Raw genomic sequence first — 20330 nt, 5'->3', positions numbered from 1 at the left:
CTTCTAATAATAATAATAATAATAATAATAATAATAATAAGAGAAATACCATAAGACCAGTAGCAAGTTGGTACATATATTTCTTTTTTAATTTTTGTTTACTGTATATTTGTCTAACTAACTTTTTCAAAGAATTTCAGAACTCAAGATAAATGAAAAATTCTAGAAACAGAACATCACATTGTAATTAATTTGAAAACTGAATTCAAATGAACCCTCTAGTTGTAATTTTTCTCTATCTTTTTTATTTGTCTAACCTGCATATTCTACCCAAATAAATTGGCAATGAGTTTTCCACCCAAAAAAAAAAAATGGCACAGAATTTTTCTTTTATCTCATGTTATTGTGGACACAAAAACAAAATCAATGTAAATTTTTTCTCAATCTTAATTCCAAAATTTAGAGTAAGCCTATGTGTATTTCTCAAATTTTGAGGCTGTTACTATGAAGGGAGGAGGTGGGAAGAACTCCAAAACCTTTATGAAGATGCTGGAAAACAAAGATAAGGAAAAACTTCATGGGAAAGAAAACATTTAGATGCAGAACAAAATGCATGTCATGGGGACTAATTTGTTCCTTGGACACAATCACTTACCACAATCCATGGAACAAGTTAAGATGGTTGGAAAAAATGTCAACACTAAAGAAGAGTTTTACATGACTCATACTTCTTTAAGTATGTGATTGCAGTAAAAAATAACCAGAAAAAGCAAGAAAATGTTTGGTAATAAAGAGTTGTCCAGCTAATTTCTGCACACTATCTATTAATGTGGTGAGTGCAGAAATTAGTGAGTTGAATCAAATTTCTTCTTGACAAAGAATTAATATTAATAGAAAATAATTAAGTTGAACCAAATTTCTTGACCGTATATATGGAAGTGAGCTAAGCCTTTTTACAATGATGTATGCACAAAGGTGTGTACGTTGGAATGAAGTCTGAATCGGTGTATGTGTTGATCAAGTATTGACAATGATTGTGGAGTGATAATACTGTATCTATTATGATACCGCATATCATGTTACAGTTACATACAATAATATATAATGTACAACTTTAACTTTTTTTTTTTTTGTTACATTGGAATGAACTTTAACCACTATCATTATTCTAACCAAATAAAACTGCTTCTATTCGCAAATGGGGCATTGTCAACATTGATACAAATTAATATTTAATTAGCTAGCTTTCTCCCCACAATAGCAACCAAGTATATGCTAATTGACAACCCATGTACAGAGGATTAAAGCAAGTCACACGCCAAACTAGCAAGTCTAGCATTTACAGTTGGCATAAATCAAATACCCTTTTCGATTTGTTTTGGTCTAAACAAAAAAATGTATTGAAAACAAGCTGGAATTGGATGAAAATGAGGTAACAAGAAGTACACATCCACAACCCATACTAACCAAGCCAAACCAAACCACAAATTAAAACTACATAGTCCAGGCCCATGCCAACAATACAAACAACACAAACAAAGATCCAAAATCCTCGGTGTGTCCGAATACTATATACAATGCATTATCTCAAAATTCACTTCAATTTGTTGATGTTTACATCAATCCAATACAATCAGGTTCTTCAACTCTTCTATTGGAATTGCACATTTCATCACATCCTCTACCTTAGGAATAAATTTCAACACAGACAGTTCATCTATACCATAAGCTGCAAGGACCTGAGCTGCATAGGATCTCGAATCCGGCTCGCCTTCCAAGAAAAGACTGAGCAGAATGCTAGAAAACCCAGTTACAATCAGACCCACTTTGTGGTCCTTCTGCAATGGGCTACAAATCACCTGTGGCACACCAATGGAGCCCTTCAGATTCCAAAACACAATCTCTGGCAAATTTGCATACCCTCTTTTTCTGTAATTAGACCAAGCCTCTTTATAGTCTTCCACCCAATTGTTTTTGGAGGCTGTCACAAAATCCCTGTATGTGAACACAAAAATCCTCTTGGGAATCTTCCAATTGCTTTGCTTCTCTGTGATGCCAATCTGCAACACTTGGTTGTAAATTTTCAAGAAATCCACTTTCTCACCACACTCTATGTTCTGCTTCATGAACTCGAATTTGGATCCAATATTGTGTCCTTCAATCCTGTGAAGCCTTGGAGAATCACTGAATGAGAAAACCATTCCTTTCCATGGATTTTCGCCAAGTTCCGAAATCAATAACCCCATTGCAATGCAGACCATCTCCTTGAATGTCCCTCTCCTGCTCTGGTCCGGGATGTCACACACCGCGACACAATTCCTCAGCTTCCCTTTGCTTGACAACTCTCGGACAAGTCTCTGCCATTGAAGCTCTGCAATTTCATCATTCTGCACATTTTCTTTCTCCAACGAATCGATTACTTGGTGAGGAAGTTTTAACCCATTATTTACATTCTCAAGCATGTTGTCAATATTCTTCTTTGGTAAAATCAAGTCCACAATCTTCATGTACCGCTGAAATTGAAATTTTTTTTCTTTGTCACTCTCTGGCCTCAAGATCTTCCTGTAATTTTCCAAAGCAATCAGGGCCTTACGGGTTTGGAGCGATGACTTCTTGATCTTTATTCTTGCAGAAAATGACTCAAGGGCTTTGCGTAGAGGACTAAGGACCTGTCTCCTCAAACGATCACGGACCCTGTAAGCGTAATGAGCTTCTTCAACATCTTTGTATTCGATGTAGACATGGCGTGGAAACATCTTCTTTGCAATGTTTTCACATATGAGAGTTGCTTTGTCATAAGAAGAATCAATTGAAGGACAGAATTTGGCAGCAAAACTGATGCTTTCAATCTCACCAGACTCCAAAAACTTGAGATCTGATGTTAAAAACTCTGCAAACAGCTCTGATATTCGATCATGTAAGCATCGATATTCTGGGTCATTTTGGTACCTCTCAACCGCAATTTTAGCCTTAGCAATATTGTCATTTGTTGTTGTCACAACTACTGCAGCAATTTTTGCCTTCTCTTGCTTCACTCTTGAGTATCTTCTTTCTTCGTACTCTCTTTCGATCTCTTTTTTGTTTGCTTCATCAATGGAGTCCTGCAAAACCTTGTAAAGAATCCCCAAAAGCTCCTTGAACCACCCAAAACCCCCAAAAACCATGACATTCAAAGACAGGGTTAGAGGGTGGTTTTTGTGCACCCACAACAGGGCTTTGTAAAACCCTTCTTTGTTAGGCCTCCCCATCATTCTAATACAAAATATAAGCCTGAGAGTGGTGATTGGGTCAAGCTTCCAGGCGGACCAGGCCTCTTCTTCATAATTACTCAGATCCTTCGGCCGGTAGTAGTAGCTGTACTTGGGAGGGGTCTCTGGTGAGGAGGTATCATCATCAGTGTATGTGGTGGCCCTGAAGAAAAACTCAAGGCATGGGTTTAAGGGTGGGGGTGAAAAGTGGTTTTGGTATTTACCCAGTGGAGGTGGATGGTTTTCTTCATAGGTTGTGATAAGGGTGCTCGTGGGGTGGTTTAGGGAGGGGTTGGGCCGGCGGAGCTCCGGTGGGCCTAGTAGACCAAATGGGGGAGCCATAGAGTTGGTAGTGAGAGATATGCAAGACTGGTTTTATAAGATTCAAAGGCAAGATCTAGGATGAAATTTTGTTGGGTGAATGAGAAATATTAGCCTTCATTGTTGTGGTCCATTTTTATAGTATGAAATTCCTTGGGCATCAAGGTAAATATTGGAGGTGATAACATAACTGAGCTTGGAGAAATATCAAGATGTGTCTTGCCTTTTATTTTTAATTTATTCTAATCACCTGAAATTTAAGCTGATACAATTTTTTGAAACCAAATCTTAAATAGAGTGCATCTTTTTGGTAGCACAAAAAAAAAAGGATTTAGATAAATATTTAGTTCTTCCACTAACAATAAACCTAAATATAGCAATATTTTAAAGATTGAAATAGTCAATAAAAAATTGATATTAACTTTCCAAATACTCCTTTTTGTGAAAGGATCACATGAGTTGTAACATAAAAGCAAAATAAATATAAAACAAATGAGTTTTTATACAATACAATCACTAACGTGATAACAATACTTGATGCCCAAGAAATTTCACCCTATAAATGTGCCACAAACAAGGCGAAATGTATCTGTCAATCCCAACCAATTCTCCATCTCTCTCACTACCTTAATGATCAATGGCTCCTCCATATGGTATACTTGGCCCACCGGAGCTCTTCCGGCCCAACCCTTCCACAAACCACCCCACCACCACCCCTATCACAACCTATGAAGAAAACCATCCACCTCCACTGGGTAAATACCAAAACCACTTTTCACCCCCACCCTTAAACCCATGCCTTGAATTTTTCTTCAGGGCCACCACATACACTGATGATGATACCTCCTCATCAGAGACCTCTTCCGATTACAACTACTACAAGCCGCGGCGACAGAAGCCCAGGGAACTGTACTGCTATGAAGAGAAGGCCTGGAAGCTTGACCCAAGCTCCACACTCAAGCTCATATTTTGTCTTCGAATGGCGGGGAGGCCTAACGAAGAAGCCTTCTACGAAGCCCTGTTGTGGGTGCACAAAAACCACCCTCTAACCTTGTCCTTGAATGTCATTGTTTTCGGAAGCTTAGAGTGGTTCGACGAGCTGATGGAAATTCTGTACAGGGTTTTGCAGGACTCCATAGAAGAAAACAAAAACGAGGAAATTCACCCAAAAGACCGAGAATATGAATTCTTGCGTGATAAGATATCTGACTTGTTCAGACAGATTCTAACATCAGATCTCAAGTTTCTAAAGTCGGGTCAAATCAGTTTTGCTGCTGCCAAATTCTGTAATTTAACTGATTCTTCTTACATCAAAGCAACTCTGACATGTGAAAGAGTCAAGAAACCACAAGAGAGAAGAACAGATATTCACATTGCCAAGGCTAAAACCGCGGTTGAGAGGTACCAAAATGACCAAGAATATCGACGCTTACATGATCGAATATCCGAGTTGTTTGCAGAGTTTTTAAGAACAGATCTCAAGTTTTTGGAGTCTGGTGAGGTTGAAAAAATCAGTCTTGCTGCCAAATTCTGTCCTTCAATTGATTCTTTCTACGACAGAGAAACCCTGATATGTGAAAGCATAGCAAGGAGGATTTTTCCGCGCCATGCCTATGTGGAGTACAAAAATGTTGAAGAAGCTCATTACGCTTACAGGGTTCGTGATCGTTTGCGGAAACAAGTACTTAGTCCTCTCCGCAAAGCCCTTGAGTCGTGTGCTGCAAGAAAGGTTGTGAAGTACTCGTCTTTCAAAAACCGGAAGGCCCTGATTGCTTTGGAAAAATACAGGAAGGCCCTCATGCATGAAGGTCAGAATGGTGGTGATGAAATCAAGTTACAATTCGAGTGTTACATGAAGACTGTGGACATGTTACCACCAAAGAAGAATGCTTTAAGCATTGGTGATGGGTTGAAACTTCCTCACCAAATTCTCGCTTTGTTGGAGAAAGAAAGCAGGCAGACTGATGAAACTGCAGAGCTTCAGTGGCGGAGACTAGTCCAACAGTTTTCGAAACAAGGGAAGCTCGGCAATTGTGTTGCGGTGTGTGACATCCCGGAGAGCATGAGAGGGACAAGCAAGGAGATGATCTGCATTGCAATGGGGTTATTGATTTCGGAGCTGAGTGAAGATCCATGGAAAGGAAAGGTCTTGTCATTCAGTGATTCTCCGAGGCTGTACGAGATTGAAGGAGACAGTCTGCGGTCCAAATGCGAGTTCATGAGGCAGAACATAGAGTGTGGTGAGAAAGTGGACTTCCTCAAGATTTACAACCAAGTGTTGCAGGTTGGCATCACAGAAAATCTAAGCCAAGAGAAGATGCCCAAGCGGATTTTCGTGTTCACATACAGGGATTTTGTGACAGCCTCCAAAAACAATTGGGAGAAAGATTATAAAGAGGCTTTGACTAATTACAGAAAGAGAGGGTATAAAACTTTTCCAGAGATGGATGGTTGGACTTCATACAGAAAGAAAGGGTATGAAACTGTTCCAGAAATTGTGTTTTGGAATCTTAAGGACTCCATTGCTGAGCCAAAGGCCATTGCTGACCCAGTGAACAACCAAAATGGGGGGCTCATTGTGACTGGGTTTTCGAACAATCTGCTCCGTTTGTTCTTCAGAAGAGAGTGGTTTTATGCAACATCTGGAGCTCGTATCCCTGCAGTTCATGGTATCGATTTACAGTCAGTACTGAAATTTGTTCCCAAGGCAGAGGATGTGATCAAACCTGCAGTTTCAATAGAAGAGTTCAAGAACCTGCTTGTACTGGATTGATGCAAAAATAATGTAATAAGTTTTGTTTCATCGATAATGAATCTTTCAATAAATTTTGTTTAATCATATTCTTTATGGGGTTTCCTTTCCAATTCAACCAAAAAGGGCATCAACAGCTTCCCTATCCCTCCATCTCTAGCCATTTTTGGCTGATTTTGGTATCAAATTCATGTTTCTTGTGACTAGTTATTATTTTCTTTTCTTTCATTCAATGGCTCTGTAGCTCTATTGTTTTCACAAGCATAAATTTGCATCACAGACAAATATGCAAGTGGGGATCATGACTCAAAAGGGCAAGATGGTTTTGAGAAAAACTCTATACTTTATAATAGAAAAAGGATTTAAATCTGAACTAGTAAAAAAAAAAAAAAACCAATCTTGTAAGTCTGTGACCTACACAAAACTGAAAATTTGTTAGAATATAACATATATAATCAATAAGCTCAAGCAGAGGACTTGGGGTAGGCCAGTTGGCCAAGCAGTTGTGCTGCCCCCCACCTCACCGGGTTTCGATCCCCCCCTCCCCCTCTAGGCCTCTTTCCTTGGCCTCCCTTTGTAATAAAAAAAAAAATAAGCTCAAGCAGATAAAAAAACATAACAAACAATAAGGTCTTTTCAGTTGATCAGGCTTGAGTTCAAACACCAAACACTTCCAGGTTTTTTTATTTCATCTTAGCAACAATCCATTAGGTGCATCTAACCTTTAGTTCAAACTCAGATCTAGATCACAAAAGGCAGTGAAAAGCTAATCCAAATCTCACTCAAATTCAAATACCAAAGATGCTCAAATCTCCTCAATCCAATACCACATACAGGACTGATACCCAATTGCAATTCGAAGTTGTGAGACAAAGCAAGAGCTTTATCCAAAATAAGTAAGCTAATTGAGTTTTTAGGGGCTAAAACAATGAACAAACACAGCAACTACATACATACACATAGTTTTTCACCATTTTCTATAAAATAAGAAAGAATTACCCAGTAAATTAATCATTATCATCTTGATAGAGGTTGAAAAAAGAAAATTACTTGTTTCATTTGTAAATACTCTGAGAATAAAAAACAGCATTTCAACTGTGTAAACTTGGAACCATCCCCCCCCCCCCCCCCCCCCCCAAAAAAAAAAAAAAAAACCAAATCATATAGTCCAAACAGAAAATGTTTCAAAAAATTAATTAGAAAATAATTTTAAAAGGTCAAAGATAAGTAAGAGAGTGGTGCCACAGAGGAAAGAAGATGGGAATTGGATAGCTGCTCTCCTCTAAGCCTCTGTTGGATTAGAAAAAATCAGTTTTAATGGCTTAAAAGAAGAGGCAGGGAAGCTGATGATAGCCTTTTTGATTAAATTGAAAAGAAAACCCCAAAAAGATTCATACTTGGTCAAACAAAATTTATTAAAAGATTCATTATTGACTAAACAAAAATTGTTTCATTATGTTGATGTTTACATCAATCCAATACAAGCAGGTTCTTGAATTCTTCTATTAAAAATGCAGATTTCATCACATCCTCTACTTTAGGAGCAACTTTCTGAACTTGCAGCACATCGGTTCCATAAAGTGAATAAATCTGAGCTGCACATGTTTTCGAATCCGACTCTCCTTTCAAGAAAACACTGAGCAGAAGGTTAGAAAATCCAGTTATAATGATCCCCCCATTGCGGTTCTTCACTGGGCTACCAAAGGCTTCTGGCTCAGCAATGGGATCCTTTAGATTCCAAAACACAATCTCTGGCACAGTTGCATACCCTCTCTTCCTGTAATTAGTCCAAGCCTCTTTGTAATCTCCCACCCAATTGTTCTTCGAGGCCATCAAGAAATTCTTGTAGGTGAACACAAAAATCCTCTTTGGCATCTTCTCTTTGCTTAGCTTTTCTGTCAAGGCAACCTGCAACACTCGGTTGTAAATCTTGAGGAAATCCACTTTCTCAGCACACTCTATGTTCTGCCTCACGAACTCGCATTTGGACTGAAGACTGTCTCCTTCAATCTTGTGCAGCCTTGGAAAATCACTGAATGAGAAAACCTTTCCTTTCCATGGATTTTCGCTCAGTTCCGAAATCAGTAACCCCATTGCAATACAGGCCTTCTCCTTTCTTGACCCTCTCATGCTCTCTAGGATATCACAAACGGCAACACAATTACTAAGCTTCCCTTTGTTCGAAAACTCATGTACGAGTCTCCGCCATTCAAGCTCTGCAATTTTATCACAGCCCTGTTCCTTCTTCTCCAAGGAAGCCACTATTTCTTGAGGAAGTTTTAGCCCGTCACTAAGACTTAAACTTCCAACCATGTCCACAACATTCTTCTTTGGCAAGAGCATGTTCACAATCTGCATGTAAAGCTCAAATTGTAATTTTTTGTCATCTCCACCCTGAACCTCAGGCCTGAAAATATTCCTGTATATTTCCAAAGCACTCAGGGCCTTACGGTTTTGGGATGATGAGTACTTCACAATCTTTCTTGCAGCTGAAGACTCTAAGGCTTTGCGCAGAGGTTTAAGTACTTGTTTCCACAAACGAGCACGAACCCTGTAAGCATAATGAGTTTCTTCAACATCTTTGTATTCCGCATAGGCATGGTGCGGGAAAACTCTCCTTGCTATGTTTTCGCATATCAGGGTTGCTTTGTCGTAAGAAGAATCAATTAAAGGACATAATTTGGAGGCAAGACTGATGCTTTGAATCTCACCAGACTCCAAAAACTTGAGATCTGATGTTAAGAACTCTGCAAACAACTCAGATATTCGATCATGTAAGTGTCGATATTCTGGGTCATTTTGGTACCTCTCAACTGCACTTTTAGCCTTAGCAATGCGAATATCCGTTATATTGCCTCTTCTTTCTTCTCATCCTCATTATCACTTTCTTCCTCCTCCCACCCTTTCCACCACCTGTACTCTGTCTCCCTCTCCTTCTTTTTCTTTGCTTCTTCATCTATGGAGTCCTGCAAAACCCTATACAGAATCCCCAACAGCTCCTTGAATCACCCTAAATCCCCAAAAACCATGACATTCAAGACAGGGTTAGAGGGTGATTTTTGTGCACCCACAAAAGAGCTTTGTAAAAGGCTTCTTTGTTAGGCCTCCATAACATTCTAAGACAAAATATGAGCTTGAGAGTGGTGATTGGGTCAAGCTTCCAGGCCTCCTCTTCATAGCAGGTCTGGTCCTTGGGTGGCGGCCAGTAGGAGTACCCGTACTTGGGAGGGGTCTCTGGTGGGGCATCAGGGTATGTGGTGGCCCTGAAGAAAAATTCAAGGCATGGGTTTAAGGGTGGGGGTGAAGACTGGTTCTGGTCTTTACCCAATGGAGGGTTTTCTTCATTGGTTGTGATAGGGATGGTGGGAAGGTTTATGGAGGGGTTGGGCTGGTGGAGCTCCGGAGGGCCTAGTAGACCAAGTGGAGTAGCCATTGGAGAGGTTAGTGATGACAAGTATGAGGAATGTAGGGATTGGTTTTTGAAAGATAAGAGATGCAGAGGAGATTGTTGGGTGAAAAATACTAGCTTTGTTTGTGGCACATTTATAGGTTGTAATTTCTTGGGCATCAAGTATTGGAGGCGGTGATAACATACTCGAGCTTGGCCAAAGTATATCTTACTCTAACCACTCTCATTTAGATTAAAAATAAAGCTTTTTAATATAAATTGATTTTACATATGAAGAGGAGGCCTTATTTAGCAACTAAATAATGATTCGGCAATATTTATGGCTTTTATTTTCAAGACTTATCACATCTAGACTAGCAATAGAGCCTTTACGGTTCCAAAGCAGTCTCAAACCGTTTCAATACCACCTTTTCTATAACTCTGCCACAAAATAGCAATGGATTGTGCATGAACAAAATTTCTTAGTACTGTAGGACTGGTTTTGGTTAATGTGATTTTTTTTCCAGTAAAAGGTTAATGTGATATAAAATAATAAAAATATCACCGAATCCATGCAAAATAGTGGTGTTCAAAGTGCAAAATGTGAGTGGGCATTCAAAGGCTCGCTAGCATTCAGATTCCACAATTTACATTCCGCACCAAAGATTTCTTCCGAAGATTATTCACTATGTATTTTTTACATGGAACCATGTGGATACCACAAAAATCCCATTTAACTGGTTTCTTACCCATGTGGTTAGTAGTTAGTACTGTATGACTGGTTTCTTACTCATGATTAGTACTGTATGACTGGTTTCTTACCCATGTGGGCATGTCAAGAGATTCAAGAAAATACATCCTAAATTTGTAATAAAATCCAGACATCATCAGGAACTTGACCGACTGTCCTCAGAACAAAATACAAGCAGAACATATATTGTTCTCACACAAAAAGTCTGGTGATAGAACAATTTCTATTCAACCCCCGATACATGTTACAAGGCTTTAGCAGTTCAATTATCAAGAAGTTGGGGAAAATGTAGATAAAATCTGGCTGACCCTTAAACATTGTCTACAACTACAGTATATTTACAAAACATGGATTCAAAGTATAAACGAGGTATACAAAACATAACATAACACAACAATGATGCATTGCATTTAATTAGAAAGCAAACTGTTATGCTCCAAAACTTTTCCAACAGCATGAGAACCCAATTAGTAAAGCAACTCTCCTCAAAAGAGACTACATAGTCCGATTGGCTGTGTGACTATCTACAACGATAACTCTTCGGCAATACGGGCAGTCCCCTCGAATTCGAACCCACGGACTCAAGCATGCAGTATGGAACCTATGTGCACATGGCAAGCATATAAGCTCATCTCCCTCCATGAAACCCTCCAGGCAGATACTACAATCTCGGGATGCTCTTGACACCAACCCGTCGACACCCATTTCTGTGCTGCTAAAAAGCTCAGGGGTCAAACAATCGAGAACCTCTTGAGTGAGACCTGGAGGCTTCTTGTTCACTTCTTGCAAGCCTTCCAGCCTCCCAATTTGAGAGCTCAAGTCAGTGGAGGGAGAGCCACTGGCTGACTGACCTGTCCACAGACCTGTCAAGAGTTCAGTACCTATCAGGAGTTCAGGACCTATCAGGAGTTCAGGACCCCGATCCCTTTCATCAACAGGACTCAAGTCATCACCAATCATTAGCCCCATGTGCAATCTTCTATGCTGCCTGAATAAAGCCAAAGAGAAGAGACAATGTCATCAGAGTCAATACACTGGCCAGGGAGGCAGGTTTTTCAATTTTGACAAAGGTTTTGCTATTGCCAACACCCATGCCACAAGTGTGGGTGACTGATAGCCATTGATTATAAGTCCCACAACCATCAATAGCCAGTCACACACAAGCGCCTATGCACAAAGGTGATTGACAGCCGTTGATTGTAGGTTTCACAGTGAGTCCCAACCCAATCAACAGCTGACAGTCACCCATGACACACATGTGTGACTGACAGCCATTGATTGATTACAGTTCCCACATTGAGTCCCACACTAATACATAGCTCGCAGTCAATTGCCCCCATGCGCATGGAGATAAACAAGAGCCTAACTCACACACATTCTATATTATTAGTAGATGAAATGGAAGCGGAAACACCCAAGATCGTCATGGTATATAAGTTTCATATAATTTCACAGCAAGGTGATAATTATGAAGTCTGAACTCTCCAAAACAAGATTAGCAGACAAAACCAATCTCTCCAATAACTGGGCATTAATATCCATTCAGAATCCAGATTAAAACTCTCAGTTACATGTCTAATCCATTTGGGTTTCTATTGAAATTTCCAAACAAGCAAAGAAGTTAAATTTCAGCAGAACAATTTGGAGGCATGCAAACTGACCTGGTTCCTGAAGGAGGCATCCCTCTGAGCCTCTCAAGAAGCCTCTCCCTAGCAAGCAGAACAGCTCCAGGAAGCCTCTCATTCCCACTCAACCTGGGACTGCTTGCTACACCCACCCCATTGCTCGAACCCAGGTGAGTACCTTGGTCAAGCCCCAGTGCAGCTCGCTCCTAAAAATACCCAATTGCAAAGTAAGCAAAAAATAACCAAATTTTCAGAAATTTCAGAGATTTTGGAATTGAATTGCAGAAAAGGAAAGAAATTTTCGAAGAATACCGTGAGGGAGACGCGGTGGCTGAGATGGCGGGAACGGCGGAGAGGATCGCAGCCGTCGGAGTCATGGTGGCGACGGTTGTGATTGTGATTATGATTGCGATCGGGAAGTGGAGGTGAGAGAGGATCGAGCCCTAGATCGCTGTGGGTGGTTCGGCTGTTATAGCGAGACCTCCTGTTGTAGAAAAGCTCCGAAGCGGTCGTCATGCACACACCAAACACCACCTAACTCTAATTTTGCCCTTAACGATGTTTGTCCAATTTTTTGGAATTTTTATAGTTTTTTTAAAGAGGAAGAAGAAGAAGAAGAAACAGCTGGGAGGTGGAAGGGAAAATACTATCTCTCTTTCTCAACCTGTCGAGTTTCAGAGAAACGCGGTGGGCGGAAGACCAAAAGTGCTTTTAATGCTTTGATATTGATAATATCTTTTTTTGGACTTTTGGCTTTTTTGGGCAGTCTTTCTTTTGTTTTTTTTTTTCTTGATTTGGAACGTGAAATGAGGACATGTCAGTTAGAGAAGGAATGCGTGGATCTTGGGCGTTGGATTCAGATCGGTTAGGTTCGCTAATATTTATATCGTTAGCTAGTCAGTATTTTTCGGAGTACAAATTTGATAAAAAATTAAAAATTAAACCTCATAATCCCATTCCATACTGTAATAAGTAATAACCTCAATTTAATAAGCAATAATTTTTCGAGTATGAGAATGTCAAATATGGTTGAAATTAAAAAACTAGCATAAATTGGCTGAGAAATAATTAGGGTTTAGGGTTAGCAGAGGATTTGGGTTTTGGGTTTAGTTATGTGACATTACCAATAATTTTTCAGAGTATGAGAATCTCAATTACTCTAGAAACACTTCCATAATTAGTGATGTGGTATTACCAATAAAGAGGAAGGGAGATTGAGGCCCACTTATCTCTTTGCTTTATCTTGTTGGCGTTACATGAGATATTATTCTATATGATTAATATACTGCTATGTGAACCATACTCTAATTTTGCCCCTAACGATGTTTGTTCAATTTTGTGGAGTTTTTATAGTTTTTTTCAAGAAGAAGAAGTAGAAGAATAAGAAGAAATAGCTGGAAAGTGGAAAGGAATATACTATCTCTCTTTCTCAACCTGTCGAGTTTCAAAGAAACACGATGGGCATAAATCCAAAAGTGCTTTTATTGCTTTGATAGGGTTTAGGATTAGCAGAGGATTTGGGGTTTAGTGATGTGGCATTACCAATAAAGGGTTTAGGGTTTATGATATAGTGTATAGGGTATAGGGTTTAGGATTTGGGTTTAGGGTTTAGGGTATAAGGCATAGGGTTTAGGATTTGGGTTAAGGGTTTGAGGTTTAGGGTTTAGGGTTTGATTTAGGGTTTAGAGTTAACAGATAATCTCAATTACTCTAGATACACTTCCATGATTAGTGATGTGGTATTACCAATAAAGAGGAAGGGAGATTGAGGCCAACTTATCTTTTTGCTTTATCTTGTTGTTGTTACATGAAATATTATTCTATATGACTAATATACTGCTATGTGAACCAAACTCTAATTTTGCCCATGTCGAGTTTCAAAGAAACACGGTGGGCAGAAGACAGGGTTTAGGGTTTGCAGAGGATTTGGGGTTTAGTATGTAGCATTACCAATAAAGGGTTTAGGTAAGGTTAGGGTTAGGGTTACGGTTTAGGGTTTAGGATATAAGATATAGGGTTTAGGGTTTAGGGTTTAAGATTTAGGATTTAGGATTTGGGTTGAGGGTTTTGGGTTAGCCAAGAATCTTAATTACTCTAGAAACACTTCAATTTTGTGGAGCTTTTATGAATTTTTTACAGAAGAAGAAACAGCTGGGAAGTGAAGTGAATAAACTATCTCTCTTTCTCGACGTATCGAGTTTCAAAGAAACGCGGTGGACAGAAGACCAAAAGTGTTTTTAATGCTTTGATATTGATAATTGCTTTTTTTTTTTTGCTTTTGGCTTTTTTAGGCAGATTTTTTCTCATTTGGAATGTGAAATGTGGACGCGTGTCAGTTAGAGAAGGAATGCATGGATGTTAGGCGTTGAATTCAGAACGATTATCTTCGCCTCCGTTCACCTTGCTCAAATGTCGGTGTTGATCCACTCACTTAACTTCTCTGTATGAACTGATATCGCCATTAATACCCCTTGTCAATATATACTAGGAATATTTTTGCATGCAACATGTATATATACAAAGGAGCATGAATTGGCTTCTCCATTAATCCTTAATCCACTTTCTAACATCCACTTAGAAGTTTTTTGAACCCACAATTAGTTTAGGGTTTAGGGTATAGGGTATAGGATTTAGGGTTTAGGGTTTAGGGTTTAGTGTTTAGGTTTTAGGGTTTAGGGTTTGGGTTTGGGGTTAGAGTTTAAGGTTAGGTTTTAGGGTTTAGGGTTTAGGGTTAGCTGAGAATCTTAATTACTCTAGAAACACTTCAATTTTGTGGAGCTTCTATGGATTTTTTACAGACGAAGAAATTGTTGGGAAGGGGAAGGGAATAAACAATCTCTGTTTCTCGACCTATCGAGTTTCAAAGAAACGCTGTGGACAGAAAACCAAAAGTGCTTTTAATGCTTTGATATTGATAATTGCTTTTTTTTTTTTTGGCTTTTGGCTTTTATGTGCATATTTTTTCTCATTTTGAATGTGAAATGTGGACGCGTGTCAGTTAGAGAAAGAATGCATGGATCTTAGGCGTTGAATTCAAAACAGTTATCTTCGCCTCCCCTCACCTTGCTCAAATGTTGGTGTTGATCCACTTACTTAACTTCCTTGTATGAATTGATATTGCCTTCCCCTTGTCAATATATACTGGGAATATTTTTGCATGCAATATGTATATATACAAAGGAGCGTGATTTGGCTTCTCCATTAACTTTTAATCCACTTTCTAACATCCACTTAGAAGTGTTTTGAACCCACAATTAGTTTAGGGTTTAGGGTTTAGGGTATAGGGTTTAGGGTTTAGGGTTTAGGGTTTAGGGTTTAGGGTATAGGGTATATGGTTTAGGGTTTAGGGTTTAGGGTATAGGGTATAGGGTTTAGGGTATAGGGTTTAGGGTATAGGGTTTAGGGTATAGGGTTTAGGGTTTAGGGTTTAAGGTTTAGGGTATAGGGTTTTGGGTTTAGGGTTTAGGTTTAGGGTTTAGGTTTTAGGGTTTAGGTTTAGGGTTTAGTATTTAGGGTATAGGGTTTATGGTTAGTCGAGAATCTCAATTACTCTAGAAACACTTCAATTTTGTAGAGTTTTTATGGTTTTTTTTAGGTATGAAGAAGAATAAGAAGAAGAAACAGCTGGGAAATGGAAGGGAATAATAAACTATCTCTCTTTCTTGACCTATCGAAATTAGGGTATAGGGTTTAGGGTATAGGGTATAGGGTATAGGGTTTAGGGTTTAGGGTTTAGGGTATAGGGTATAGGGTTTAGGGTTTAGGGTTTAGGGTTTAGGGTATAAGGTATAGGGTTTAGGGTTTAGGGTTTAGGTTTAGGATTTAGGATTTAGGGTTTAGGGTTTAGGGTTTAGGTTTTAGGTTTAGGGTTTAGGGTTTAGGTTTAGGGTTTAGGGTTTAGGTTTTAGGGTTTAGGTTTTAGGGTTTAGGTTTAGGGTTTAGTATTTAGGGTATAGGGTTTAGGGTTAGCCGAGAATGTCAATTACTCTAGAAATACTTCAATTTTGTAGAGTTTTTATGGTTTTTTTAGATATAAAGAAGAATAAGAAGAAGAAACAGCTGAGAAATGGAAGGGAATAAATTATCTCTCTTTCTTGACCTATCGAATTTAGGGTTTAGGGTTTATGGTTTAGGGTATAGGGTATAGGGTTTAGGGTTTAGGGTTTAGGGTATAGGGTATGGGGTATAGGGTTTAGGGTTTAGGGTTTAGGGTATAGGGTTTAGGGTTTAGGGTTTAGGTTTAGGGTTTAGTATTTAGGGTATAGGGTTTAGGGTTAGCCGAGAATCTCAATTACTCTAGAAACGTAGAGTTTTTATGGTTTTTTTAGATTAGAAGAAGAATCAGAAGAAGAAACAGCTGGGTAATGGAAAGGAATAAACTATCTCTCTTTCTTGACCTATCGAATTTCAAAGAAACGCGGTGGGCAGAAGACCAAAAGTGCTTTAAATCCTTTGATATTGATAATCGCTTTTTTTTTTTTGGGGCTTTATGCTTTTTTGGGTAAATTTTTCTAATTTGGAATGTGAAATGTTGACGCGTGTCGATTAGTGAAGGAATGCGTGGATCTTAGGCGATGGATTCATAACGGTTATCTTTGCTTCCCCTCACCTTGCTCAAATGTCGACGTTGATCCACTCACTTAATTAACTTCTATGTATGAACTGATATCGCCATTAATACCCCTTGTCAATATATATATTGGGAATATTTTTGCATGTGCAACATGTGTATATACAAAGAAGCATGAATTGGCTTCTCCATTAACCCTTAATCCACTTTCTAACATCCACTTAGAAGTGTTTTGAACCCACAATTAGTTATTTTTAAAAAAACCATATATGATGTATACATCATGGTAAACCATAATTAATGTCTTCTATGCTAAGGTTTATACTCCACAACTATTAATTTCACTTCCCTACCTGGTTTATACTTTTGAGAATAAATATAAAGTTGACTCACACCAAGAATTTTATGCCCACTTATTATTATTAATCAATTTTGAGTTGGATGCTATCTGATACCCAAATTGTTACCAATATATGGGTAACACTGAGACCCAAACCCATTTGCACTTGGGCTCGCCCCCGTGAGAAAAGAAAGAAAAAGAAACCGATTGACGCCCCCTGAAGACGCTAGCCCCACATGTCGGGTAGACTCCCATGGCGTGCGTGTGGCTGGGACAAACGAAAGAGATGCATTGACAATTAGCGGATCAACGGTTGTGGTTGATCCGCATGAAAAAACTACTCAATCATACTGCATCAAAAGAATACATCATCATAAACCAAATGAATGTGAATCATTCAATGCTTATCTCGAATGTATGTGTTTTCTTTATAAATACTACTATATTAACCATGTTACACTCACTCTCTTTTCAGGATAATATCTCATTCCATAAACACAAAAATGAATCATTTGTACGTGTATTCATCATCCTCCTCATCTTTCAAACTCTGATAATAGTTATGATAGGGAAGAGGATGGGAGAGAGATGGTGAGGTGTTTGATCATGTCCATATATAGGTCATACCGTCGTCGCCGGTATGGCCCAAATAGAAAAATTATTATTTTGGTAATAAAATCATCAATTCAAATATATTCAATATAGCAAATTACAAAAATGTTAATAAAATTTTTTAATATTACAAATAGGTCAATACAAAATTTTCTATCTCATATTAATTAGTCAATGGATATTTTGAGAAATTACATTTTAGTCAATGGCCTATCCCATTTTAGTCACTAAGTCCAATCCACTTAATGATGTCATGTAAAATTACTTTTCATTACTTATGGCCTCCCTTGTTTTCACTACTTGTAGACGTAAAATTATAACGTTGCCTTTAATTTAGTTTAGGGTATAGAAATAGAGTGCATGGTATATAAATGAGGTTTAGGGTTTAGAAATGGTGTTTAGGGTTTAGAATTAGAGTTCCAAAGCTTATGGCTTAGCGTTTAGGTCTCCGGGAGCTAAAACATAAGTCGTTAATTTTGCTGCGTAGGCTCATCTTTATATATAATATCTAATACTGGGGAGTCGGGCTTCTATTTGAAAAATAATACACAAAATGATTAGATTAGTAAACTCTTATATATCTACTTGAGAGGAACTTACTTATCCTTTGTTGTATACAATAAGAGATAGATAAGTTTTAGTCTATCTATTTTAGTGGTATTAAATAATAAATATTTACTTTATAGATCTTTCATAATGTTTACGTACATATGGCTTGTGTTTCGAGAAGCTAGCAAATACATAGTTGACTTTGACTACCATACTTTATTGGGCACAACTATCATTCTACTATTGTTATTTGGTTGCATCCGTTTATAGTATATTTTCGTTTTGTAAGGGTATGAAAATTTTAATATATAAGAACCTAATGTCAATGATTTCGTCGAAAGTTCGATAATTTCGTTGAAATCTTAAAAATTAATTTCGGTGAAATTTTCGGCGGGTGAGATTTTACTGGGAAGAGAGGGACTGGATTTTTTAGGGAGGCTGAGTTTTGGGAAATCGAGGGAGAAAGAGAGGGACTGGTTTTGGGAGGAGCTGAGGTAGTGAGGGAGGAAAAGATGGGGGCCTGGGTTTTAGGTGGGTTTCGGCAGCAGGGGGAAGATGAGGGCGAAAGAGAGGAGGGAGAAAGAGATGAGGGTGAGGGTGAGGGTAGACTGGTGATGGAGATGTAGAGAGAGAGAGAGAGAGAGAGAAGCATAGGGGATGAAATGAGAGAAAGGAGAAGAAGAAAAAAAGAGAGAAAAAAAAAAAAAAAAAGACTGGAGAGTCACGGGGGAAAAAGAAGAAAAGAAAATGAAGGAAAGAAAAAAAAAAAAAAAGAGAGAAAAAAAAGGTTTAGATTGAATTGATTAGGGTTTAGGGCTTTTGGGCAATTGAAAAGAAAAAGAAGGGTTTTGAGTTTCGTTTGGGGTTTAGTTTGGCCGTTTTAGGGTTTCGTTTAGTTGTTTTTAAACCTTAAACCAGTAAACTCTAATATATTTTTATATAAAAAATAATTAAAAATACCCTAAAGGGCCTAAACCCTATCTAATATCATATACCATATCCTAAATAATATAGAGTATAGATTATAAAATATGTAGGGTTTAGTATATAGATTATAGAGTAAAAAGAGTATTAGGGTATATAGAGTTTAGTATTAAGATTTAGTGATAGATCATAGAGTATAAAGAATATAATAATTTCATTTATTCATTATATTAATTTTATTTAATATTATTTGTCTCCAGCGAGCATTATATTCATCTTATATCACATGAAACCTACTATATAATTTGGTTTCTTCAATATTTTTTATCAATGTAGTAGATAATCTGTTAAATAAACATATGGACATAATGATACTGAAGATAGCGGAAATTTTGAACTTATTAGAAACTCTATGTGGTATTAAATACTTATTTAATTCATGATTTAATATTGTAATATAAATAAATTTGAGGTGTTATTTATATAATTATTAATTAGTGACCCATTTTTTTAACATTATTTACCTCCAGTGCGCATTATATTCACCTTATATCACATAAAGCATACTATATAATTTTATTTCTTCAATGTTTTTTTTTATGTAGTAGATAATATATCAAATAAACATATGGTCAAGTTTCATTCAAAATTTTCGTATTTTGATAGCAATTTTTGTGGTTTTTATCTAATTTTATCGAAATTAAAATTTTAATCGAAATTTCTGCAAAAATTTCCTTGAAAACGAAATTTTACTCTTTGATTACAACTTACAAGGTGGCAAGCTTATTACACAACCAATACACGACGATATATATACGTACTGCTCCTTAAACAATATATAGCTAGCTCTGGCCACAATATACACAATCATAGAGCTTTCCAGGCCATATTATTGATCACCACCCTTTATCTAATAGATCATCTTCCTATTAGCTAGCTATATATATATATATAATAATAATAATATGTTTAATTTTAAACATATATATATATATATATATATATTGATGATTCATTATTGATGATGACCATGGAATATTGCTTTCAGATGTGCATTTGATGATAGTAATGACTAATGATTAGGAGGAGTACGTATCCGGGTCGGGTTTCTCAAGTACTAGCTCCATCCACGTTTCTAAGCCAGAAAATCTGGCTAAGAGAAGCAGCTCCCTTGGGCACATCATCCATCACCCACTCATGCCCTTTTGGAAAATATATTCCTGTTCGTGGATCCGGAACCCAGCTACTCCCCCTTTTCATCACCTCATCGTCACTCTCCTTGTTTTTGCTTGACTTTTCTATCGCCCAAT

General features: G+C 37.8%; 4 protein-coding genes across 4 annotated transcripts; 1 reads left to right on the top strand and 3 right to left on the bottom strand.

Annotated features, from left to right (window-relative positions):
• Positions 1-1559: 1559 nt before the first annotated feature.
• LOC147276623 (uncharacterized) lies at positions 1560-3530 on the bottom strand. Its single transcript, XM_086255538.1, has one exon. It carries the CDS (start codon positions 3528-3530, stop codon positions 1560-1562), a length of 1971 nt encoding a protein of 656 aa, XP_086111664.1.
• A 616-nt stretch (positions 3531-4146) lies between these two features.
• On the top strand, positions 4147-6064 carry LOC147276622 (uncharacterized). Its single transcript, XM_086255537.1, has 2 exons — positions 4147-5907; positions 5951-6064. Exons 1-2 carry the CDS (start codon positions 4147-4149, stop codon positions 6062-6064), a joined length of 1875 nt encoding a protein of 624 aa, XP_086111663.1.
• A 1667-nt stretch (positions 6065-7731) lies between these two features.
• On the bottom strand, positions 7732-9217 carry LOC147276621 (uncharacterized). The gene is made up of 2 exons (XM_086255535.1): positions 9175-9217; positions 7732-9128 (listed from the first exon to the last, which is right to left on the bottom strand). The coding sequence occupies exons 1-2, from the start codon at positions 9215-9217 to the stop codon at positions 7732-7734; spliced, it is 1440 nt and encodes a 479-aa protein (XP_086111661.1).
• Positions 9218-10569: 1352 nt separating this feature from the next.
• Positions 10570-12695, bottom strand: LOC147276620 (RING/U-box superfamily protein). The gene is made up of 3 exons (XM_086254160.1): positions 12338-12695; positions 12062-12231; positions 10570-11388 (listed from the first exon to the last, which is right to left on the bottom strand). The coding sequence occupies exons 1-3, from the start codon at positions 12539-12541 to the stop codon at positions 10896-10898; spliced, it is 867 nt and encodes a 288-aa protein (XP_086110286.1). The 5' UTR covers positions 12542-12695; the 3' UTR covers positions 10570-10895.
• Positions 12696-20330: the final 7635 nt, after the last annotated feature.

This window comes from Dryas octopetala, chromosome 8 (assembly GCF_963921425.1).
Source record: "Dryas octopetala chromosome 8, drDryOcto1.1, whole genome shotgun sequence".
NCBI classification, from domain to species: Eukaryota; Viridiplantae; Streptophyta; class Magnoliopsida; order Rosales; family Rosaceae; genus Dryas; species Dryas octopetala.
This window is presented reverse-complemented; position numbering and strand designations above follow the sequence as displayed.

Coding starts and splice junctions, on each gene's coding strand:
- LOC147276623 (XM_086255538.1), bottom strand. CDS start 3,530: ATGGCTCCCCCATTTGGTCTACTAGGCCCACCGGAGCTCCGCCGGCCC.
- LOC147276622 (XM_086255537.1), top strand. CDS start 4,147: ATGGCTCCTCCATATGGTATACTTGGCCCACCGGAGCTCTTCCGGCCC. Junction 5,908..5,950: donor GGGAGAAAGATTATAAAGAG/GCTTTGACTAAT, acceptor AAACTTTTCCAG/AGATGGATGGTTGGACTTCA.
- LOC147276621 (XM_086255535.1), bottom strand. CDS start 9,217: ATGAAGAAGCAAAGAAAAAGAAGGAGAGGGAGACAGAGTACAG. Junction 9,129..9,174: donor GAGAGGGAGACAGAGTACAG/GTGGTGGAAAGG, acceptor AATGAGGATGAG/AAGAAAGAAGAGGCAATATA.
- LOC147276620 (XM_086254160.1), bottom strand. CDS start 12,541: ATGACGACCGCTTCGGAGCTTTTCTACAACAGGAGGTCTCGCTATAAC. Junction 12,232..12,337: donor GCCACCGCGTCTCCCTCACG/GTATTCTTCGAA, acceptor GGGTATTTTTAG/GAGCGAGCTGCACTGGGGCT. Junction 11,389..12,061: donor ATGCCTCCTTCAGGAACCAG/GTCAGTTTGCAT, acceptor GGCTTTATTCAG/GCAGCATAGAAGATTGCACA.